Source organism: Notothenia rossii (assembly GCF_949606895.1).
Source record: "Notothenia rossii genome assembly, chromosome: 8".
Classification (NCBI taxonomy): Eukaryota; Metazoa; Chordata; class Actinopteri; order Perciformes; family Nototheniidae; genus Notothenia; species Notothenia rossii.
The window spans coordinates 448,199-472,257 of record NC_136906.1 but is presented as its reverse complement, the minus strand read 5'-3'; the positions used below and the strand labels follow the sequence as shown (position 1 = coordinate 472,257).

At 45.1% G+C, this 24,059-nt stretch overlaps 1 protein-coding gene across 2 annotated transcripts; it reads left to right on the top strand.

Annotated features, from left to right (window-relative positions):
* The first annotated feature begins 14,586 nt into the window (after positions 1-14,586).
* LOC307017238 (uncharacterized protein) lies at positions 14,587-21,346 on the top strand. 2 transcript variants are annotated; one of them, XM_079646795.1, is made up of 4 exons: positions 14,587-14,673; positions 19,323-20,211; positions 20,336-20,505; positions 20,723-21,346. In XM_079646795.1, the coding sequence occupies exons 2-4, from the start codon at positions 19,360-19,362 to the stop codon at positions 20,991-20,993; spliced, it is 1,293 nt and encodes a 430-aa protein (XP_079502921.1). In that variant the 5' UTR covers positions 14,587-14,673; positions 19,323-19,359; the 3' UTR covers positions 20,994-21,346. The 2 variants fall into 2 exon arrangements, with proteins under 2 accessions (XP_079502921.1, XP_079502920.1); XM_079646794.1 differs by lacking the exon at positions 14,587-14,673 and having other exon boundaries at positions 19,200-20,211; positions 20,723-21,345.
* The last annotated feature ends 2,713 nt before the right edge of the window (positions 21,347-24,059 follow it).

Genomic DNA, 24,059 nt, shown 5'->3' with positions numbered 1-24,059 from the left:
GTGAAATTTTAAACAAGATAATAAATATGTCATTTAGTTATAAGTGTTGTTAGAATATCTAGTTCATGCAAAGATAACGATTAAAAGATATTTCACAAAGGTTTAAAAAGGGAAAGTGTAATACATATGTTTAAAAGACTAAAATGTATAATTATAAATATTTTGTTTTATTTTGAAAGTCAAGGGTTGAAGTTGGCAGGAAGTGAAGGCGGGAGTGTTGCCAACTTGGCGACTTTGTCTTAAATTTGGCGGCTTTCCAAACCCTCCGGCTACTTATTTTTGTCAAAAGCGACTAACGACTAATCTAACAACTTGTAATGGTGTTATTAGGGACTTTTCTGGTGTTTGGAGACTCACGTATTGTTCAGCAGTTATCGAGCCGCGGGTGCTGCCGTGAGCCCCTCTGCCCCTGCTCTGCCCTCCCAAAGTACTCACAGGCGCTCAGACTCACAGTTGCCTCCCGCAGCAGCTCAGCTGCAGTCAGAGCAGAGAGGAGACAGCCACACCCTCCCGCGTCGAGACTTTAAATGAATTGCGCATGCGCCAAGCCGTCCTGGTGTTGAGCGGGTATTTAAATGTAAATGTTTCTTCACTGTCACACTATAATAAATAACTGCCTTTGCTTTGCTTTGACTCACACAGCCAGTCACTTAATCACCTCGTCCACTGTGTGTGTGTCTCTCTGTGACAAGCTAAACATTCACGTAGGTCATCATGTCACAGTCTAAACTGTAATCACAAAAGTACATAAAGGAGTGGGAATCAAACCCTGAGCTTAAAGGATGGTTGAAGCCATTTATTGGAGATGACACACGGGCATAATGCCTTTACTGTAAGGGAGATTTCTACTTTTTCTAATGGAGACATTTCTGATCTACTGTCGTCTGCATTTACTCCGGTGGTTTCAAGTTTTGATCCTTGAAGGGGGTGGAACGTTTTTTTACCGCCATTACATGATATGCAAATTAGGCGATGACGTAATTTAGGGACTTCTGGCGACTTTTCGGACAGCCAATAGCTACTTTCCTTACTATGGAGTTGGCAGCACTAGTGCCACTTAGAGATGGCACATCCGGATCCTTTTATGGACTTGGAGTCTTCTGAGTCAGTCATTGAAGAGATCCGGATCATACGAGTCATTTGAGTCATATGAATCAGCATCACCAAGACAGTAGAAATCCTATCGGTGAAACCGAAAAGTTGCTACATTTCACGAGCATATTAAACTGACGTCATATTAACCTCCGCTACACAGTGTCTTTTGCTTTAATAAAAAATGTTGATCACAAAAAAAAAGGGTTATTTTGTGATTTGGCGAATCTGAGTCTGCTGTTCACTCGTGCATGAGGACGAGTCTGCTGGATCTCTGGATCTGCTGCTATACGGTCACGGCTCTGAGTCCACACGAGTCTGCTATGTTTTGCACAGTGAGTCAGGATTTGCGAATCTCTGAGTCTGCTGTTGACTCGTGCATAATATAGCTCTGAGTCCCCACGAGTCTGCAGGAAGTTTCACTCCCCTGAGCCAAACGATAACTTCTGGAAGCTATCCTACTTGCTAAAGGGTAGGCAGATGGACTGGGGTACGTTGTAATGTTATTTTACATGTTATAAAGAGAGTAGCGAGTGACGCAATTGATAGTTTTAATTTGTACGTCACACCAGGTGTAGGACTCAAAGGACTCGGGTTAATGGAGAGGGGAGACTCGTCACGACCAGCTCATTTCTAGGATCCGGGTTAATGATCCGGATGAATCGGGACTCGCCCATCTCTAGTGCCACTGCGTCAGTGTGGTGGCTTGAATGACAAAGTCGCGGCACAGAGAGTGAATACAAGTTGACAGTTTATAGCAAATTAGTATGTAGTTAGTGTCTCAAGATGATCAACTCGACAGTCTTCATATGGATTCTTTTCTACACGCTGTCTGCAAGGAACTGATAACCTTTCTACTCCAAGTTTGTCCCAGAGTTATCCACGCGTGTGTATTAGCTTGTTAGCAACTGAGTGTTTGCATTCATTAATACAGTGAATGGACTCTTAGCCACGTTATAGCTAACTCAGCTGGCGTTATTGGCTTCAGTTTAACCCTAACCCTAACCCTTGGACATCTTCCCGCCACCGTTGATCGCCATCTGAGACTGAGGGATGGGTACAGCTTCAGTTTGGAGTTGAAGATGATTTATTGCTCATTTGAGTGAAGAAGACAAATAGTTTTGACTTTCAACGCTCTCAAGCATCACATCAGGCCTGCAACGTGAGGGGCTTTATTTCATTTTATTTGCCGGCTTGTGTGTGTGTGCTGAGTGAGTGTGGGCCCACTGAGTTAAGTGTGAAATTGTATTCACTCTCTGTGCCTCGACTTTGTCAGTCAAGCCACCACTCTGACGCACACTCCCTCTCCCGCCTTCACTTCCTGCCAACTTCAACCCTTGACTTTCAAAATAAAACAAAATATTTATAATTATACATTTGAGTGTTTTAAACATATGTATTACACTTTCCCTTTTTAAAACGTTGTGAAATATCTTTTAATAGTTATCTTTGCATGACCTAGATATTTTAACAACACTTATAACTAAATGACATATTTATTATCTTGTTTTAAATTCACTGTAAGGGTTATTTTCAACCTGGTTACACATAGATTCTAAGAAGGGCTTTTTGGAAGCCAAAGACTGCTCCAAGAGAACTATGGACCTCAGCTCTTAATCGCAGCAGCTTGTTTGGGCAACATGTTGAACTGGAATGCCATCCAGAGTGAAGATAGAAAAGCACTGCATTCTTATTCTATCTTTCTTCGTGGATGTTGCAACACGATGGAAGATGTTGAGTTTTTGGATGAAATGAATAGCACATCAAACATGAGAAATGTGATCATGAACCTCCCATTTAAACTGAGGGAAAAGTGGAGAACAAGTGCATATGCATATTATGAACACAATAAGACAAGAGCAACGTTTCCAATATTGGTCGACTTCATTGAAAAGCATGCTCGGTTATATCAGACCCCATGTTTGGAGACATACAGGATGTCATGCCAAAAAGGGATATTAAAGTGTCACCCAGCAATAAGCCTGCTCATGGTTATAAGGGAAGTCGTTTTGTTACTATGACAACCCCCGGAGTCAATGAAGAGCAAAAACCTTTCCAAAACATCAAATCAGACGATAAAGGCATGACTGTTCAGAAGCGCTGTGTATGTTGTGCAGGAGAACACACCTCTGAAACATGTAGCATGAACAAAACATCTCACTATGAAAAGATCGACTGCTTAAAAGCACAAGGAATTTGCTTTGGCTGTCTAACGAAAGGACATCTCAGCAAAGACTGTCAGAAAAGAATGAAATGTGAAGTTTGTTCAAAAAAAAAAAGTGGGGCAAAAAGTGGGGGGAAACTATTCTGCACCCCGTGCAACTGTGTGTTGGAGCATAACAACTCCCGTTCAGCGAAGCATCAACCTCCAAAACCCTTTTGAGGGCTACAAGAAACGAAGTGAGTAGCTACAAGATTGAAGCTGGTCAGATAACGAACGACTAAATGAAAACAGAATGAGGCGGAGAAGTGTGTGTGTGTGTGTGTGTGTGTGTGTGTGTGTGTGTGTGTGTGTGTGTGTGTGTGTGTGTGTGTGTCCGATGTGTGTGTGTGTGTGTGTGTGTGTGTGTGTGTGTGTGTGTGTGTCCGATGTGTGTGTGTGTGTGTGTGTGTGTGTGTGTGTGTGTGTGTGTGTGTGTGTGTGTGTGTGTGTGTGTGTCCGATGTGTGTGTGTGTGTGTGTGTGTGTGTGTGTGTGTGTGTGTCCGATGTGTGTGTGTGTGTGTGTGTGTGTGTGTGTGTGTGTGTGTGTGTGCGTCCGATGTGTGTGTGTGTGTGTGTGTGTGTGTGTGTGTGTGTGTGTGTGTGTGTGTGTGTGTGTGTGTGTGTGTGTGTGTGTGTGTGTGTGTGTGTCCGATGTGTGTGTGTGTGTGTGTGTGTGTGTGTGTGTGTGTGTGTCCGATGTGTGTGTGTGTGTGTGTGTGTGTGTGTGTGTGTGTGTGTGTGTGTGTGTGTGTGTGTGTCCGATGTGTGTGTGTGTGTGTGTGTGTGTGTGTGTGTGTGTGTGTGTGTGTGTGTGTGTGTGTGTGTGTGTGTGTGTGTGTGTGTCCGATGTGTGTGTGTGTGTGTGTGTGTGTGTGTGTGTGTGTGTGTGTGTGTGTGTGTGTGTGTGTGTGTGTGTGTGTCCGATGTGTGTGTGTGTGTGTGTGTGTGTGTGTGTGTGTGTGTCCGATGTGTGTGTGTGTGTGTGTGTGTGTGTGTGTGTGTGTGTGTGTGTGTGTCCGATGTGTGTGTGTGTGTGTGTGTGTGTGTCCGATGTGTGTGTGTGTGTGTGTGTGTGTGTGTGTGTGTGTGTGTGTGTGTCCGATGTGTGTGTGTGTGTGTGTGTGTGTGTGTGTGTGTGTGTGTGTGTGTGTGTGTGTGTGTGTCCGATGTGTGTGTGTGTGTGTGTGTGTGTGTGTGTGTGTGTGTGTGTGTGTGTGTGTGTGTGTGTGTCCGATGTGTGTGTGTGTGTGTGTGTGTGTGTGTGTGTGTGTGTGTCCGATGTGTGTGTGTGTGTGTGTGTGTGTGTGTGTGTGTGTGTGTCCGATGTGTGTGTGTGTGTGTGTGTGTGTGTGTGTGTGTGTGTGTGTGTGTGTGTGTGTGTGTGTGTGTGTGTGTGTGTCCGGTGTGTGTGTGTGTGTGTGTGTGTGTGTGTGTGTGTGTGTGTGTGTGTCCAGTGTGTGTGTGTGTGTGTGTGTGTGTGTGTGTGTGTGTGTGTGTGTGTGTGTGTGTGTGTGTGTGTGTGTGTGTGTGTGTGTGTGTGTGTGTGTGTGTGTGTGTGTGTGTGTGTGTGTGTGTGTGTGTGTGTGTGTGTGTGTGTGTGTGTGTGTGTGTGTTTAAAATAGCCCAATTGCTTTTACAATAAATAAACATTGAATGTGTTTAATTGAATAGGAAAGGGGTTTAACGTTAGTGGCAGGTTGTGTGTGAGAGAGAATAAATCAGACAGCCCAATATTAAAAAGAAACCTTTTATTTTTCTCAATTTTCCGCATATTCACCGCATAAAATCACATCAAACCTGCATGTTTAATCGCATAATCAAGGATTTTAGCCTGCGTTTTTCTGGAGGGTCTAATTTATGGATCAGGGAAGCACTGCGAGTTTCTGTACTGAAGCCCTTCAACAAGATTTGCATGCCAAAGCCAAGAGAACAAAAATCCTCTTAAAAACAATGGGTCAGGAGAAAGTGATTGACGCTTCCTTTGTCAAAGGTCTTGAAGTGAGTTGCATCGAAGGCAATGATTTTTATCAGCTGCCTAAAGTCTACACACAAGAGGAGATTCCTGCTGGAAAAGAGCACATTCCCACTCGAGACCATCAATACATGGAAATATCTAAGCGAGATGAAGCTGCCTGAACTGGATTGTGGAATCGGGTGCTTATAGGAACAAATGCACCAAAGCTAATGGAGCCGTGGAAAATAATAAACAGTCAAAATGGAGGACCCTTTTCCGTTAAGACAGTCCTGGGTTGGGTTGTGAATGGACTGAATCAGGAAACCACTGAATCTGAGAATGCTTCATGTGCTGTTGTTAATCGGATATCAGTGACAGATTTAGGTGAGCTGCTGCTGCAGCAATACAACCATGACTTTCCAGAGAAAGGTTGTGATGAGAGGAAAGAGATGTCAGTTGAAGACAAACACTTCTTAAAGATCATGTCAGATTCAGCTCAAATCAAAGATGGACATTATCAGCTTGAACTTCCATTCAAACAGAAGAATATTCTAACTGTCTTCACTCTCTGTTGTTTATTTTGTTCCACGTTGTATTTTTGGTTCCTACCTTTTATGTGCAACATTAATAGGGGCGGAACTCATCTGCGGTGTTTTGTGTTACACCTGTTTGTTTAATCGACGCACTGGATAGTTGCAACGGCAGAGAAACGCAGGACGTTAAAGGAAAACTAAGGAAACCAAGGGAAAAATGCAGATAAAGTGATCAGCCCCTCCAGGTGACTAGCAGCCTACGAGGTACGTTTCGTGCTGGTTGTTTGTGTAATTGTGTGCGGTTGAGCTGCAGGTCTGTGTGTGTATGTATGTATGCTATGCGCTAGCTTGTGCTACATGCTATTGCTAGCTTGTGCTACATGCTATTGCTAGCTTGTGCTACATGCTATGCGCTAGCTTGTGCTACATGCTATTGTTAGCTTGTGCTACATGCTATTGTTAGCTTGTGCTACATGCTATTGCTAGCTTGTGCTACATGCTATTGCTAGCTTGTGCTACATGCTATTGCTAGCTTGTGCTACATGCTATGCGCTAGCTTGTGCTACATGCTATTGTTAGCTTGTGCTACATGCTATTGTTAGCTTGTGCTACATGCTATTGCTAGCTTGTGCTACATGCTATGCGCTAGCTTGTGCTACATGCTATTGTTAGCTTGTGCTACATGCTATTGCTAGCTTGTGCTACATGCTATTGCTAGCTTGTGGTACATGCTATTGTTAGCTTGTGCTACATGCTATTGCTAGCTTGTGCTACATGCTATTGCTAGCTTGTGCTACATGCTATTGCTAACTTGTGCTACATGCTATTGCTAGCTTTTGCTACTTGCTGTGTGGGATATGTACGCTGTTTATTGTTTAATTGGTGGCATTAACAGTGATGACATATGCATATATTACATATTTATTTGTTGTTTACCTTTTATATTTTTCTGTCTTATAACCCAGTTGTCACGGGTTGGAATAGCTCCCACAAGAATAAACCCCGTATTTAATCAAGACCTCAGCCTCGTGTCATTTACTGGAGGGAGCTACAAATATCATGATGCCAAACAATCGCACACTTGCAGAGCAGAGAGCAGAATCATTCAAAAGGAAATTCAAAAGGAACAAAGTTTTCATGATGAATATAAAACATTCTTGGAGGCTGTGATAGCTAAAGGTCTCGCTCAGCCACTGCCCCGAGAGCAGCTCAAACCTGAGAGTGGAAAGGTGTGGTACATACCACCTCATGGGGTTCATCACCCAAAGGGCAAGATTTGTGTAGTGTTCGACTGTTTCGTATCTTATCGAGGATATTCATTACACGACGAGCTTATTCAGGGTCCCAATCTTCCCAACACGCTGCTTGGTGTGCTCATTCCATTCAGACAAGAACAGAAAGCTTTCATGGCTGATGTCGAGGAGATGTACCATCAGGTCAAGGTGTCTCCTGCCCATCAGGATTATCTTCTCTTTCTTTGGTGGCCAGGAGGAGAGGTCACTTTACCTCTCGCTGAGTACAGGATGACGGCACATCTATTTGTTGCCACTTCATCAGCAAGTTGTGCAACCTATGCTCTCACTAAAACCGCTGAAGACAACAAAGAGGATTCCTCTGCAGAAGCTGTTGACACTGTCGGAAGAAATGTCTATGTTGACGACTGCTCAAAATGTGTGGCTTCTGCTGATCAAGCTGTGAAGTTATGTGAAGAACTCAAGGACCTTTGTGCAAAGGGAGGTTTCAATCTGACAAAGTGGACAAGCAACAGCAAAACTGTGCTGGCCTCCATCCTGAAGAGTGGAAAGCCTGGACTTAGAGACCCAAGACAATCTTCCAATAGAAAGAGCCCTAGGGATACAGTGGCATGTGGAGGAAGATGTTTTCAAGTTTCAAGTCTGCTTCAAACCTCAACCAGCCTCAAGGAGAGGCATCCTTTCAACAGTCTGCTCTGTGTACGACCCACTTGGATTCCTTTCACTAGTTATCTTCAAAGCATGTCCTAAGAGTTGTGTGAACTCATCTGTGGGTGGGACGAAGAAATCCCGGAGGCTCTCAAGAAACAGTGGCAAAGATGGCTCATGGGATTAAAGCAGACAGAAAGCTTCAAGACTGATCGATGTATCAAACCAAAGAATTATGGACAAATTAAATCTGCACAATTTCACCATTTCAGTGATGCAAGCGAGATTGGATACGGTGTTGTCACCTACCTTAAGATGATAAATGAAGACGTTCACATATCCTTCATGTCAGGAAAGTCACGTGTCGTGCCTCTGAAAAAAGTCACTGTCCCAAGATTGGAGCTCACAGCAGCAGTACTGGCAGTACGCATGGACAAGATGATCAGAGCCGAGCTGCAAATCCCATGATGCAAATCTGTCTTCTGGACTGACAGCACATCTGTTCTGAGATACATCATGAATCAAACGCTAAGGTCTCAGACATTTGTAGCCAACAGAATAAGTCTGATCAGAGAAGCAACATCACAGTGGAAACACATCAACACTAAACTGAACCCAGCAGATGATGCATCTCGGGGGTTGGCAGCAGAATCGTTCCTGAAATGTGAGACTTGGATAAATGGTCCATTGTTTCTGAAAGAACCTGAGCACAAATGACCGGAGTTTCCGGACGCACTTAAAATGGTCAACGACAGCTTTCCTGATGATCCAGAGGTGAAGAAGGAAACATTCAACGTGAACCCAACCATTGCAACTGACCTAAAGGCCACAAGCAAGCTAGAGCATCACTACTCTGACTGGAGGAAAAGAGCAGTTGCATGGTTCCTTCAAGGAAAACATCTCTTGCTGCTTCTACTCAAGCAAAAGAACCAAATTGAATAAAGCTGATTGAGAAGGAGATGAGAGTTTAAAGACTCTATGAGAGGTCTCACACTCTCTAAGGATCACTTGGATAAGGCTGAAGCAGCAGTGTTGTGTTTCCAGAGGAAGTGGAACCTTTGAAAAGGGGGAAACCTATCAAAGGAAGTAGCACACTGTATAAATTGGATCCAGTGTACGAGAATGAACGGGTAAAGGTTGGAGGAAGGCTAAATAAAATGGCAATGCCTGAGGAAGCAAAGCAACCAACCATTCTTGGAAAACACCACCATGTCTCTAAAACCATACTTTGAGATATTCATCAACAAGTTGGTCACAGTGGAAGGAATCATATGTTATCCAGGTTAAGACAAACATACTGGATACCATGTGCCAATGCATTAGCCAGAAACATAATATCTGAATGTACTGTGTGCAGACCATAGACTGTATATATAAATGGACGTAGGGTCCGTGACGTCACCCATAGGATTCAGCAGAGTTGCCGAGAAGCCCTTAGTGGGCGGAGTCGGCCACTAACGTTTGACAGCGACGTCAGAGTCTAATCCCGCCTGCTCCAAATAAGAGCAAAGAGGCGGAGCCGAGGCGGGACCTGCTGCCTCCGAACTGGAAGTAAACAGAGCTAGCTCAGGCTAAGAAGCTAAGCTAACATGAAATACATGCATACCAAGTTACTGCTAACAGTGTAGTTCCCCTATATAAACGTTATATTCATAGTCAATGAGACAATCTGCAAGAGAATTAGCTATATTTTGTTATTCTTAATGCTTGTCATTCACACGTTAAGAAAAGACGGACTCCACCGCCCGGCCCCGGACCTAACGGAGCCGCAGGGGGCTAGCTCCGGGACGCCGGCTGGAGCTAGCCCCCTGCGGCTCCGTTAGCTCCGGCGGCCACCACTGGGATAATTGGGTCCCCTATTAACATTTGCTCCCGTTTAGCATTATGGGCGTCATAGCCATAGACTATAAAAGTCTTACCCAAGGCTGAATCATAAACTAAAATGTATATAGTATAAAGGGTTACGTCCTCAGCTGGCTAATAAGTAACAAGCTAAGCTAACAAGCACACAAACACCTGTGAACGGGACATGTATAATATTATCATTTTAGTCTTCTTGGAAGTTCTGTTAGTACATTCAAGCGCACAGCACAACATTTTAATTGTCTGGTATTTATAACAATATTCCCTAAAAGGCTCAATCACCACGAACACGGCTAAAGCTAAAGGGTCAAGTACAGCACTATGACTAACTAACGTTGTAGCCTCTATGGTTGTAGCCTAGCAGAGTGGACAAGTTGCTGTTAGCTGACAGTGAGGCATGTACATGTCCATCAAAGTGACCACGCCCTAATTTATGCAAAAGCTTTAAGGCTTAGTATTAATTAAACAGATTATTTGAGAAAAAATTCACCCCCCCCCCAATCCATATTCATGAAGGGGGGATCTACCTATACAGAGAATATGGTTTTTTGAACCACGATGTAAACATGTTTAATTCTGCTCTAAAGCTGGGCATTTTAACATGGGGGTCTATGGAAATTGCTCCCCTCTGCAGACTGCTCCTACTGGCCACTAGATGAACTGCAGTTTGAGGCTCTTCCCCAGAGTTTGCCGCTTGGTGCAGACGCATGCATGGAAATGCAGGAGAACAACAAATGTCAGATCTGCCAAAAGACAGAGTTACACCAGACCTGCCACCATTCACATGTTGGAGTGGATTACTTTGGCCCACTGGAAGTGAAAAGAGGACGAAGCATTGTGAAACCATGGAGTTATCTTTACCTGTCTAACAACCAGAGCGGTGCACTTGGAAGTAGCTCATTCGTTAGATACAGATTCATGCATTAATGCCTGCAGACGTTTCATCAGCAGAAGAGGACAAGTATTGGAGATGAGGTCAGACGATGGGACTCATTTCGTTGCCACTGAAAGAGAGCTGAATCTATCAAAGAGTGGAATCTGAGCAGAATAGAACGAGCCCTCCGGCAAAAGGATGTGAAACGGACCTTCAATCCTCCTCACGGAGCACATCATGGCGGAGTATGGGAAAGACTAATCCGGCTTCTAAAGAAAATTCTGCTCTCCGTCACAAAACAACAAACACTTGATGACGAAAGCCTTTCAACAGTTCTGTGTGAAGTTGAAGGAATTCTCAACAGCCGACCAATAACTACAGTGTCCAATGATCCAAATGACTTTGAACCTCTCTCACCAAACCATTTGCTGCAGCTCAAGGTCAAACCTTCGTAGCCCCCAGGCTTATTCCATCAGCAAGATACATACTCAAGACGCCGCTGGCGACAAGTGCAGTACAGAGCTCATTTTTTTTGTACCAGATGGATCAAAGAATATTTACCACTGCAAGAAAGACAGCAATGGAATCGCATTAAAATGAACTTCATACCTGGAGACATCGTAATAATCATGGATTCAAAGCACCTCGTGGATCCTGGTTAAAGAGTTATGGAGACGCGTCCTGGATCTGGAGGACTGATTCGGAGTGTTCTTCTTAAGACAAAAACCAACCCGCTGGAAAGACCAATAAGCAGAATATGCCTACTGGTGCCTGCCTTAGAATAAGGACACAACTGAAGATGGACAATTCAGACACCCTGTCTATCTCAAATAGAATATGAAGACTGACTTTGTCTGGCTCTTTTTGAATGTTAGTTTATTGTTATTAAAGAGGCCCATAACAATAGGGGCTGGTATGTTGGAGCCAGTGTTTTGATTTGATAAGAAAGGCCACCTAATTGTGACGTCTGTAGTCAATGCACTATAAAGGACTACAATTCCCACGGCGCCTGTGCTAAAGCCACAGTGATGGGCAACCTGTTTGAGAGACGCCGTCGAGGAACAGTTTTTAACCGTAACGTACTCGTACCGTACACGTACATACAAACCGTACACGTACCCTTTAAGTTGTGAAGTTATAAGCATTATCAAGAAAGAAAGAATACCTAAGTTGTTTGTTTTATTTGAGTTTTGCCTATTTCTTTTGAATATTGTAAAGGCCTATTTTCTTTGTTGCATGAGCAAAGGTTTGTTATTTTATTTTTGAGCAAACACATCGCAACATCTTCTAAACCAGGGATGGGCAACTGGCGGCCCGCGGGCCGCATGTGGCCACCGCCCTCACTTTGTGCGGCCCGCGAGTCAATTTACAAAAATATATTGGTTTCACAGTTGTAAACAAGCAAATCATTTGAACCAGACCCCACTTGTAATTAATAATATTCACCGCTAGAGGGCGCTCCCCACAAATTCATGAGGCCTGCAGCCAAGTGTATATTGTCTTCTGTTTACCTCGCGGCTTTCCTCCGTTAGCGGGAAAAGAAACATGAGCGCCCAAAAAAGAAAACTGAACCTAGAAAACCGTCTCTTTCAGCCAAAATGGGAAATAGATTATCTGTTTACAGAATTCAAAGTCAAACCTATGTGTTTGGTGTGTCTTGAAACTAAATCGGCAGTGAAGGACTACAATTTAAGTCGCCACTACAACAGCACCCATAAAGACAAATATGAAAAGCACACAGGAGCTGCCAGAGTCGCCATCGTTGCTGACCTAAAAGGGAAAATATGCAGCAGACCTTTTTTACCAGAGCAACGACTACAAAGCAATCGTCTCTCACGGCGTCTTATGCCGTTTCCCTTGAGCTTGCTAAAGCTAAGAAGCCCCTGTCTGACGGCGAAATGGTGAAGAGTTGTGCAGTCCAGATAGCTAAAGCATTCGGAGATGACAACATGGCTAAAAACTTTGAAACCGTCTCTTTGTCCCGTCGGACAATGACACGAAGACTATTTGATATACAAAATCATGTCGAACAAAAGGTAAAACAAGTCATGCATGACTGTGCATACTTTTCCTTAGCGTTGGATGAGAGCACTGATGTGACTGATGTGAGCCAGCTTCTCATCTACACACGGGCCATTAACAGTTCCTTTGAAGTGCACGAGGAGTTATTGAAACTGGCTTCTTTGCATGGCACGACCAAAGGACAAGATATTTGAATGTTGAAAATGTTGTAAGTGCGCACAGAGGATTTCACAAGCTCTCAGCTGTTGTTACCGATGGTGCGCCAGCAATGCAAGGAAAGCGCACTGGATTCGCCGGCCTCCTCCGCCAGAGTGGCGTTGACTGTCCAATACTGCACTGCATCATACATCAGGTGGGTAACATTATTGTTAGCTATTCTAATGGTTTTGAATGTGGGCATTCTTTGTAAAAAAAAATCAGGCTCAATCAAATTTCGTTTTGATATTGCAGGAGGCTCTGTGTGCCAAATCAATGAATTTTAGCCATGTCATGGATTTAGTTACCAAGACTACTAATCTCATTCGAGGAGGGAACCGGTCTCTCAATCACAGGAAGTTTATAGCCTTTTTGGATGAAGTGAACGCCACGTACGGTGATTTACAGATGCACACAGAGATAAGGTGGATGAGCCGTGGAAAATGCTTGGAGAGATTTTTTCGCTACGAGCAGAAATCCCTGTGTTCTTGGAGGACACCATCCAATGTGATACAAGTGCGTACTGCGCAAAACTCAGGAATACAGATGTTCTTCTCGACATGGCTTTCCTTGCGGACATTACCTCGCATCTTAATCACCTGAATATGCGGTTACAGGGAAGATGCCAAACCGTGTCGGATCTATATGCGCACATGAACGCATTTGTTACTAAACTGACTCTGTTTAAAGACGGATTTTCAGCAGACCGTCCTAATCTGGCGCACTTTCCGTCATGTGAAGAGATGCGCAAAGATGCCCCCGAATGTGAGAAAACATTACCCAAGTACAGAGCCGACATAGAAACACTGCAGCAGCAGTTTAAGAAGTGCTTTCAAGATTTCCACACCATGCAGCCACGCATCGAGTTATTCACTAACCCCCTCTCGGCTGCAATCATCGAGCAGCCCCCTGAGTTGCAGCTTGAAATGTGCGAACTACAGTCAGCCCCCTTTCTAGCAAAGCGCCAGGAGAGGGGAATTTCCTTTTGGAGACTGCTACCCGAGTCCCGCTTTCCACTCCTCAGGGATTTTGCGCTCTCAATGGCCAGCATGTTTGGCAGCACTTACATCTGCGAGAGCAACTTCTCTATGATGAAGCACATCAAGTCAAGGGAGAGAAACAGACTGACAGATGAGACACTGTTCCATCTCATGCAAATCGGATGTACAAATGTTGATATTGACATTCAGTCTATTGTGCAGCAGCAGGAGAGGCCACAAGTATCTCATTAAGATGTTTAGCTTACTGATCCAGCTGTGGGTGAAGTTCAGAAAAATGCATATGTTCTTGGTTTTATGTATGGAATTTGAGGGAAGCATAGAAACACAATACAAAGATGAATATTCGTTGTTAAACTCAGTGTTGGTGTTTGGTACAATAAACATTTATTGCCTATATATATTTATTTATTTTCATTAAATTAGTAGCTAAAGTTGGCTATTTAAATGTTGTGGATATAGTATCCTGCCGATGGAAGTGAATGGCCCTCTGGTAGTGAGGACATTTTTTTTTGGCCCTCACTATCCTCAAAGTTGCCCATCCCTGTTTTAAACCATCGGAGGCCAAGCAACACTTCAAACTGTGAGTCATGTAAAGAAAGAAACGAGTTAGAACTGTCTGTTTAAGGCGTCTAGTGGCTCGATGGAAGGACAAGGAAGGAAGCCACGACAATATGTATCACATGCAACACTAAGCTGTCTGCGGCTCTTTTTCTGCTGTAACAATTTCCCCTCTGTGGGACTGATAAAGGTTCTGATTCTGAAACTGAAACTTGTGTGTGTGTGTGTGTGTGTGTGTGTGTGTGTGTGTGTGTGTGTGTGTGTGTGTGTGTGTGTGTGTGTGTGTGTGTGTGTGTGTGTGTGTGTGTGTGTGTGTGTATGTGTGTGTTATGAAACTATGTGAGCAAGCAGTAGTTCACAGAAGTCACGTGACTTCTCTGAAGCTGCAGGATGGGCAGCAGTATATAAGCAGCGAAGCCTGGAGGACCTGTCTCTCAGGAAGTGTGTGTTGCTCCAGGTCGTCCTCTCATCACCAGGTGAGAAACTCTCCTATTTCCTACCTGAGCTTAGATACGTGAACAATAGAGATGTTAAGATTCACCGATTCGCATCGGTGCACCGGCATAAACGTTCAAGATGCGAGTGCACCGGTTGAAAGAGTGCACCGGTTGAGAGAGTGCACCGGTTGAGAGAGTGCACCGGTTGAGAGAGTGCACCGGTTGAAAGAGTGCACATCGGCTACAGTTTGGGTTGAACCGGGTTGAACTCGCGATGCATCGATTGCGTAGCGTCTTTGCATCGGTAAAAAAACGATTCATTCATATAAAATCCCCTCATCTTGTCAACGCTCAGCAGAGACGAGCTTTGATATTTGCTTCGCCACTACGGAGAACAAGAGTCTCAGTTATCAACACACACGGAAGTCGAGGAGAAAGAGAAACACAGTGCACCGAAAAATACCTACAAATCAAACGTTTGGCAACACTTCGGATTGTTCAAGAAAGACGGTGTAATAGTCCTTTATGCTATATAGTTGACCGCAGGTCATGGAGACTAATAAGGTATCCGTAGACCTTTGTATGAGCTATCTTTATTACAGGTCTACAGCCATGATACATAGATCCGTCCTAGATGTGGACTTGCATACACAGTATCACTCCGCAGCCGCACCCCATCAGTAACGTCCTGATGGTATATGTGCGCGGCACTATTACTACAGACGGTCAACTTGAAAAATCACTCGCAAATTGTTAACGATGCCGAGCCGCTTTAAAGTACACAAGTAGTACGAGGAACTTAGCGACGCACATAAAGAGGCGACGTGGGGTCTGCGGCTGAAAAGAGAAACCTGAAAGTGAGACATATGAGTTAAATCACTCAGTGAGGTGTTCTGTCAGAGAGAGGTGTTTAGCTTACAGCAGCCTGTGACGGCCAATAATAATTTAAATGTCTTCCTCACTGTAAGCAGTTATGAAATACCTGTTTGTGAAAGGTTATTTGTTTTCTTTATTGTTCATATAGAAACCACTGCTTTCTGCTCACTGGTGAGTCAGCCTCTGAGTGTGAAGCACATCAGGCTGGCAGCTGTATGGGCATTGCTCTATTGTAGCTGTTATTTGCACATTGTTAATCATGAGCAATGCATCCTTACGTTGTTTAACTGTGAGGTGTTATAACATTGTACTCTGGAGAGCTTTTAAAGGTAAAAAAATAAACGGCATGATGGGATGTGCAGTACCAAATATGTAATATTAATATGTAATATGTAAAGCAAGTTAATGTATGATTTGCTGCATATAAGGAATAAAACAAAAATCCTCTGTCGTACCATATTGAAGTATCATTATTTTTGCATCGTGTTGAATCGCATCGTATCGCCCCAAATCGCATAATGTTGAATCAAATCGTATCGAACTGTATCGCAACAGGGGTGAATCCTATCGTATCGCATCGCCTGGTGTTTCAAAGGTATCGTTAATGTATCGTATCGTGGCAACGTATCGAGATTTTCCTAAAATTCTTCCCAATGTTTCCTGCATTGATAAAACTTGATATAATCCAAGATTCACCAGTGCTATTTAGTAGCTTTGGGAAATAAAATAAGTGAAACAAATTTTGGGCCAAGCCATTTTTCACTATATTTGAAATAAAGCAAGCCTAAAAACTTATTTTATTTTCCAAAATGTACCAAAAGCTACTAAATAAGTGAGTGTTGGATTATATCAAGTTTTATCAATGCAGGAAACATTGGGAAGAATTTGGGGAAAATGTTCCATAACTCCTGGGGGGCTAATCATTTAGGCTTCGACTGTATATATATGTTTTATATATATGCTACTAACACCTTTTAAATAACATTCAACATCTCCCTCCTGTTGAGACATATATGGTTCAATATATTGGCATGTTCAGCCATGCAGTGGGTGGTTTGTGAACTACCTCTCTGAAAGGTCCCAATGTGTTCACTTTGATGGGCTGTCTTCTGAGTGGTTAAACATTACTAATGGTGTTCCTCAAGGCTCTGTTTTAGGTCCACTTTTATTCTCCATATATATCAACAGTTTAGGTGAAAATGTGGATGAAGCTACTTTACATTTGTATGCGGATGATACCGTGATGTACTGAGCAGGTCCCTCCATTCAGGAGGCTGGTGTTCAATTACAGGCTGTTTTTAACATTATTCAGACTCAGCTCGCTGAACTCAAGCTTCTTTTAAATGTTGATAAAACCAAGATAATGCTCTTTTCTAAAGCTAAAAAGACTCCAGAGCCTGTTTTAGATATCGTTACTATGGGACAAGTACTCAAAGTGGATACCTGTTACAAATACCTTGGTATCTGGCTTGATGATTGTCTCTCTAGTTTCTTTTTCAGGAACAAGTCCTGTTTCTCACTTGAGGCCAGGAAAAGGCTCTGTGACCTTTTGACCTGTGCTGGACTATGGTGATCTGATCTATATGAACGCACCTGCCTATTGCCTGAGCAAGTTAGATGCTGCGTATCACATTACGATTAGATTTTTGACAAATTGTAAATCACTGAGTCATCACTGTACCCTGTATACCAAGGCGGTTTTGCCATCACTTACTGTACTGAGGCTCAGTCACTGGTACTTTTCATTTACAAAGCCATGTTGGATAAAGTACCTTCTTATATCTGCTCTCTGATCTCTCGGCGAATTGAAAGTACTTATTGCCTGAGATCTCATGCTGTGGTTTTATTAAATGAGCCAAGTGCTAGGACTGTCTTAGGGAAGACAGCTTTTAGATGTGCAGCTCCACTAACTTGGAACAGTCTGCAAAAAGAATGGAAAACTACCAAGCTGGTACCACTACATGTTTTTAAAGCTCGGTTGGATGCTCCACAGTCAGAAGCTGTTGGTACCTGTACATGTGGATGGATATGTAAATTGTAATCCCTGTAATTTTTGCTGTATGATCTCCTTTTGTTGTTCTGTTGTTTATGTTTTCATGTGGAACCTACTGCTGCAGGTCTCCCTTGAAAAGGATATTACCTGGATAAATAAAGGTTTTGAATTGAATTGAATATATCGAAATAGGCTTCTTGGCTTTCCCATAATCTTTTTGTGTTCTGTGTTAAGAGATGCTTTTATAATTTGTTTTGTATTCAGAGTTCTCTCCTTCAGGAGCATTTGCTTGCATATCCCTCAGTATTTCATGGTCAATGTGTTCAAATGTCAGTTTTACATGCGCCGGGATCACATGAGAAAAGAATCTCCTCTCCTTGTACGTCCCAAGTTACAAATGTTTTTCTGATTGTGATAGCATCATATCTACTGTGTTTAGTTAAACACACTTTGTTAATGTTCCGGTGTTATCATGAAGGTCTCTGTCGTGTAGAGTCGGTGAACGGTCATTTCATTTACTCCCTCTGTGTGTGGTGTGTTCCATTACACCGGTCAGGGGAGGGTCCTGAGTCCAGGGGAGGGTCCTGAGTCCAGGGGAGGGTCCTGAGTCAAGGGGCGGGTCCTGAGTCAAGGGGCGGGTCCTGAGTCAAGGGGAGGGTCCTGAGTCAAGGGGCGGGTCCTGAGTCCAGGGGAGGGTCCTGAGTCCAGGGGAGGGTCCTGAGTCCAGGGGAGGGTCCTGAGTCAAGGGGCGGGTCCTGAGTCCAGGGGAGGGACCTGAGTCCAGGGGAGGGTCCTGAGTCCAGGGGAGGGTCCTGAGTCAAGGGGAGGGTCCTTAGTCCAGGGGAGGGTTATGAGTCCAGGGGAGGGACCTGAGTCCAGGGGAGGGTCCTGAGTCCAGGGGAGGGTCCTGAGTCAAGGGGAGGGTCCTTAGTCGAGGGGAGGGTTATGAGTCCAGGGGAGGGTCCTGAGTCAAGGGGAGGGTCATGAGTCCAGGGGAGGGTCCTGAGTCCAGGGGAGGGTCCTGAGTCCAGGGGAGGGTCCTGAGTCAAGGGGCGTGTCCTGAGTCCAGGGGAGGGTCCTGAGTCCAGGGGAGGGTCCTGAGTCAAGGAGCGGGTCCTGAGTCCAGGGGAGGGTCCTGAGTCCAGGGGAGGGTCCTGAGTCAAGGAGCGGGTCCTGAGTCCGGAGGAGGGTCCTGAGTCCAGGGGAGGGTCCTGAGTCAAGGGGCGTGTCCTGAGTCCAGGGGAGGGTCCTGAGTCCAGGGGAGGGTCCTGAGTCAAGGAGCGGGTCCTGAGTCCAGAGGAGGGTCCTGAGTCCAGGGTAGGGTCCTGAGTCAAGGAGCGGGTCCTGAGTCCAGAGGAGGGTCCTGAGTCCAGGGGCGGGTCCTGAGTCAAGGAGCGGGTCCTGAGTCAAGGGGCGGGTCCTGAGTCAAGGGCAGGGTCCTGAGTCCAGGGGAGGGTCCTGAGTCAAGGGGCGTGTCCTGAGTCCAGGGGAGGGTCCTGAGTCCAGGGGCGGGTCCCGAGTCAAGGCGAGGGTCCTGAGTCAAGGGGCGTGTCCTGAGTTCAGGGGAGGGTCCTGAGTCAAGGAGCGGGTCCTGAGTCAAGGGGCGGGTGCTGAGTCAAGGGGAGGGTCCTGAGTCCAGGGGAGGGTCCTGAGTCAAGGGGCGTGTCCTGAGTCCAGGGGAGGGTTCTGAGTCCAGGGGCGGGTCCCGAGTCAAGGGGCGGGTCCTGAGTCCAGGGGAGGGTCCTGATTCAAGGGGCCGGTCCAGCCGTGTAGGTCTGGTGGATCAGTTGCCTACCTGTCTTTGTCGTTCTTGTTTCAGACCTCCTCTGTAGTGGCATCAGAAGGAAGCCTCCAAGATGGGCATCGCGGATGAGCTGCTGGATCTCATGTTCAGATGGATGGAGAAGAGGAAGCAATATGCTGAGCAGCTGAGGAAACTGGCCCGGGAGCTGGAGGATCTCAGAGAGAAGTGCAATGGCAGCCAGTGTGTCGGGAACACAGTGTCGGTGGTGGGAGCTGCTAGCCTGCTTGGAGCCGGGGTGGCCACATTTTTCACCGGCGGATTAGCGCTTCCGTTTCTAGGTGTGTTAGGAGCAGCCTATACAGGTGTAGGTTTAACCATATCTCTGGCTACTCAACTTACTGAGTACCTCTTATCCAGCGAGACAATGAAGAAAGTGCAGCGCTTAGAAAGCGAGAGCAATGAGATTGCAGAAAGAATCAAGAGTCTGTTCGAGAAGCTGAGGAAGGAGTGTAAGGCGAAGAGCGTCAACGCAGATGAAGACGAGCTGGACCAACGAGTCATGGCTAAGATCCTGGAAGCCATCACCACAAGGAATGGTCAGAAGTGGACGGTCTGTGATAGCATCAAGTGGTCTTCTTCATCTGGGCCACAGATGAATGAGTTACGTTTAAAAAAACTAATGCCTGCAATTGTGGATGGAGTTGCCGGTATTTTAGCAATCTTTGACCTTAAAGCAATTGGAATTTTATCTAAACTGCTGTTTGCTGAAGCACGCAAACGTCTCATCAAAAGAATTTCCACAACTGGACTCAAAACTGCTGTTAAAGGAGCGGGAACTGCCCTTAAAGGAGCGGGAACTGCCCTTAAAGGAGCGGGAACTGCTCTTAAAGGAGTGGGAACTGCCCTTAAAGGAGCGGGAACTGCCCTTAAAGTAGGGCGCACTGCCCTTAAAGGAGCGGGCAAGGTAAGACCTTACATGTGTTTTTGAATGACTCTGAAATCCTCTGCATACAGCTACATATCATACTAGTTTAGAGACATCACTGTGAATGTTGTTGAGGCTGACGGTGTGAAATATTCCTGCTCAGGTTGTTGGAGGAGCTGTTGGACTTGCGTTTGCACTTCCTGAGGCGATAGACAGCTGGAAGAAGATGATCGAGAACAATCACGTGACTGAAGCGAGCCAATCCCTGAGAGATACCGCCGACGCCTTGGACGAGATGTGCCAGACGCTGAGGAATCAGTTCGACGACATGAAGTGAGATGTTTATTTTACCGCTGGGTGGCTTTGACTATAAAAAGATATCAACATTTATTAGTTGATTTATATTTTGTATTAATAATATGAAGTACGGAAGACCGGTACCTTCCAGAGAAACTTAACTAGGAGTTTAACTTAAACAGATATCTTAAGCATTGAGCCAGGGCAAAGCAGGTTTCTTGAATCATGCTAACTGGACTGGTTTCGTTCACAGGACGAAGATGGCTAACAGGCAACGAGAACACGAGGAGAGGCTGGAGAAAGAGAGGCTGAAGAAAGAGAGGCTGGAGAAAGAGAGACTGAAGAAAGAGAGGCTGGAGAAAGAGAGACTGAAGAAAGAGAGGCTGGAGAAAGAGAGGCTGAAGAAAGAGAGGCTGAAGAAAGAGAGGCTGGAGAAAGAGAGACTGGAGAACAAGAGACGACGGAGAAAGAGAGGAAGGAGAAAGAGAGACTGGAGAAATAGAGACTGGAGAAAGAGAGACTAAAGAAAGAGAGGCTGGAGAAAGATTTTTTGATTTTTTTAAAAACACTTTTATTTACATTTTCAACAAACAATTAAATTACTTATTTACATTGAGAGAAAATTCTACGGAGCCCTGGAGGGTTCATAGAGAGAAAAATAAATAAAACGTGGCCACGTTTTACTAAAGCGTGCGCACGAGTTACTAAAGCGTGCGCACGAGTTACTAAAGCTTGCGCACGAGTTACTAAAGCGTGCGCACGATTTAATAACTAAAGCGTGCGCACGATTTAATAAAGCGTGCGCACGATTTAATAAAGCGTGCGCACGAGTTAATAAAGCTTGGCCTTGTTTTATTTATATTGAGGGATTCCTGTCCGTGACTCACAGTATCTGCTGCCCAGCTGTTTTATAGAAGGAAAACCTCCTTCACTTTATGAAATCTCTGCGGCACCAGTGGCCTGTGCTACGAAGCAGGATTCGCTATTTACACTATTCATTCATGAAGTATGACACTGCGCTGTCAGCACGCGTCTCCATGTTTGTGATTGGTCAAATGTTGCTAACCCCGTCCCTTTCACGTGAACGCGCTCTCAGCCGGTCAGAGAAACCCTGGTTGATTTACTGAGTTGATAACCAGCTTCGCAGGACCGCTTATCGACATTGCGTTTGTTAGGGCTAGTTAAGCCGGGTAAATCAAACATATCCAGGGTCTGTTGAACTGGCTCCGTAGTACAGGGCTCTGGAGGCAGTAACGTGTAACTCAGCAGAATCTGAGAAGAGCAGCACCAGCTGCAAAGAGCTGTGCCTTTTACTGTTTACTTCACTGCGTTTCCCTTCATTAGAACAGCTGGATAGAGATCGAGGCTGCTACGTTTAACCACACACACCTCTACACACATCGAACTACCAGAGTATTCCGCCTCGTTTTATGAAGGAGATGTCCTGTCACCGGGGCGCATGGTGTGTGTGTGTGTGTGTGTGTGTGTGTGTGTGTGTGTGTGTGTGTGTGTGTGTGTGTGTGTGTGTGTGTGTGTGTGTGTGTGTGTGTGTGTGTGTGTGTGTGTGTGTGTGTGTGTGCACGCTCAGCTCCGCTCTGTGTGCGTGCTCGGTGTGTTTGTGTGTGTCCGACACCACCGGCATTTGTTTTCAAATGACCACGAACAGTAATTTACACAAATCTGGTTCTCCATAGTTATATGTGTATTCCCAAGTGAAAGAAATTCGTTTAATCTTAATCTCGATGTGATAGTCCTGCCGGAGTACACCGGAACGAACGATACTATCATAAACAAATGCCGCCCCCCACCCAAACGCCCCTCACACAAACACACACACACACACGTGTGCGCGCACACACACAAAACGAGGCCACGCTTTATTAAATCGTGCGCACGCTTTAGTTATTAAATCGTGCGCACGCTTTAGTAACTCGTGCGCACGCTTTAGTAACTCGTGGCCACGCTTTAGTAACTCGTGCGCACGCTTTAGTAACTCGTGCGCACGCTTTAGTAACTCGTGCGCACGCTTTAGTAAAACGTGGCCTCGTTTTGTGTGTGTGCAGCAAGAGATGAAGGAAGCCGCAAGAGATGAAGGAAACAACAAGAGATGAAGGAAACAACAAGAGATGAAGGAAGCAGCAAGAGATGAAGGAAGCCGCAAGAGATGAATGAAGCCGCAAGAGATGAAGGAAACAACAAGAGATGAGGGAAGCCGCAAGAGATGAAGGAAGCAGCAAGAGATGAAGGAAGCCGCAAGTGATGAGGGAAGCTGCAAGTGATGAAAGAAACAACAAGAGATGAAGGAAGCCGCAAGAGATGAGGGAAACACAAGAGATGAAGGAAGCCGCAAGAGATGAGGGAAACACAAGAGATGAAGGAAGCCGCAAGAGATGAGGGAAGCAGCAAGAGATGAAGGAAGCTGCAAGAGATGAGGGAAGCAGCAAGAGATGAAGGAAGCTGCAAGAGATGAAGGAAACACAAGAGATGAAGGAAGCTGCAAGAGATGAAGGAAACAACAAGAGATGAAGGAAACAACAAGAGATGAAGGAAGCAGCAAGAGATGAAGGAAGCCGCAAGAGATGAATGAAGCCGCAAGAGATGAAGGAAAAACAAGAGATGAGGGAAGCTGCAAGAGATGAAGGAAGCCGCAAGAGATGAGGGAAGCAGCAAGAGATGAAGGAAACACAAGAGATGAGGGAAGCTGCAAGAGATGAAGGAAGCCGCAAGAGATGAGGGAAGCTGCAAGAGATGAAGGAAACAACAAGAGATGAGGGAAGCTGCAAGTGATGAAAGAAACAACAAGAGATGAAGGAAGCAGCAAGAGATGAAGGAACCCGCAAGAGATGAGGGAAGCAGCAAGAGATGAAGGAAGCCGCAAGTGATGAGGGAAGCTGCAAGTGATGAAAGAAACAACAAGAGATGAAGGAAGCCGCAAGAGATGAGGGAAACACAAGAGATGAAGGAAGCCGCAAGAGATGAGGGAAACACAAGAGATGAAGGAAGCCGCAAGAGATGAGGGAAGCAGCAAGAGATGAAGGAAGCTGCAAGAGATGAGGGAAGCAGCAAGAGATGAAGGAAGCTGCAAGAGATGAAGGAAACACAAGAGATGAAGGAAGCTGCAAGAGATGAAGGAAACAACAAGAGATGAAGGAAACAACAAGAGATGAAGGAAGCAGCAAGAGATGAAGGAAGCCGCAAGAGATGAGGGAAACAACAAGAGATGAAGGAAACAACAAGAGATGAAGGAAGCAGCAAGAGATGAAGGAAGCCGCAAGAGATGAAGGAAACAACAAGAGATGAAGGAAACAACAAGAGATGAAGGAAGCAGCAAGAGATGAAGGAAGCCGCAAGAGATGAATGAAGCCGCAAGAGATGAAGGAAACAACAAGAGATGAGGGAAGCCGCAAGAGATGAAGGAAGCAGCAAGAGATGAAGGAAGCCGCAAGTGATGAGGGAAGCTGCAAGTGATGAAAGAAACAACAAGAGATGAAGGAAGCAGCAAGAGATGAAGGAAGCCGCAAGAGATGAAGGAACCCGCAAGAGATGAGGGAAGCAGCAAGAGATGAAGGAAGCCGCAAGTGATGAGGGAA

Excerpts from the sequence above, each read along its gene's own strand:
- LOC307017238 (XM_079646795.1), top strand. The coding sequence starts at position 19,360 with ATGGGCATCGCGGATGAGCTGCTGGATCTCATGTTCAGATGGATGGAG. Across the intron at positions 20,212-20,335 it reads CCCTTAAAGGAGCGGGCAAG|GTTGTTGGAGGAGCTGTTGG; the intron begins GTAAGACCTTAC and ends ATTCCTGCTCAG. Across the intron at positions 20,506-20,722 it reads AATCAGTTCGACGACATGAA|GACGAAGATGGCTAACAGGC; the intron begins GTGAGATGTTTA and ends TTTCGTTCACAG.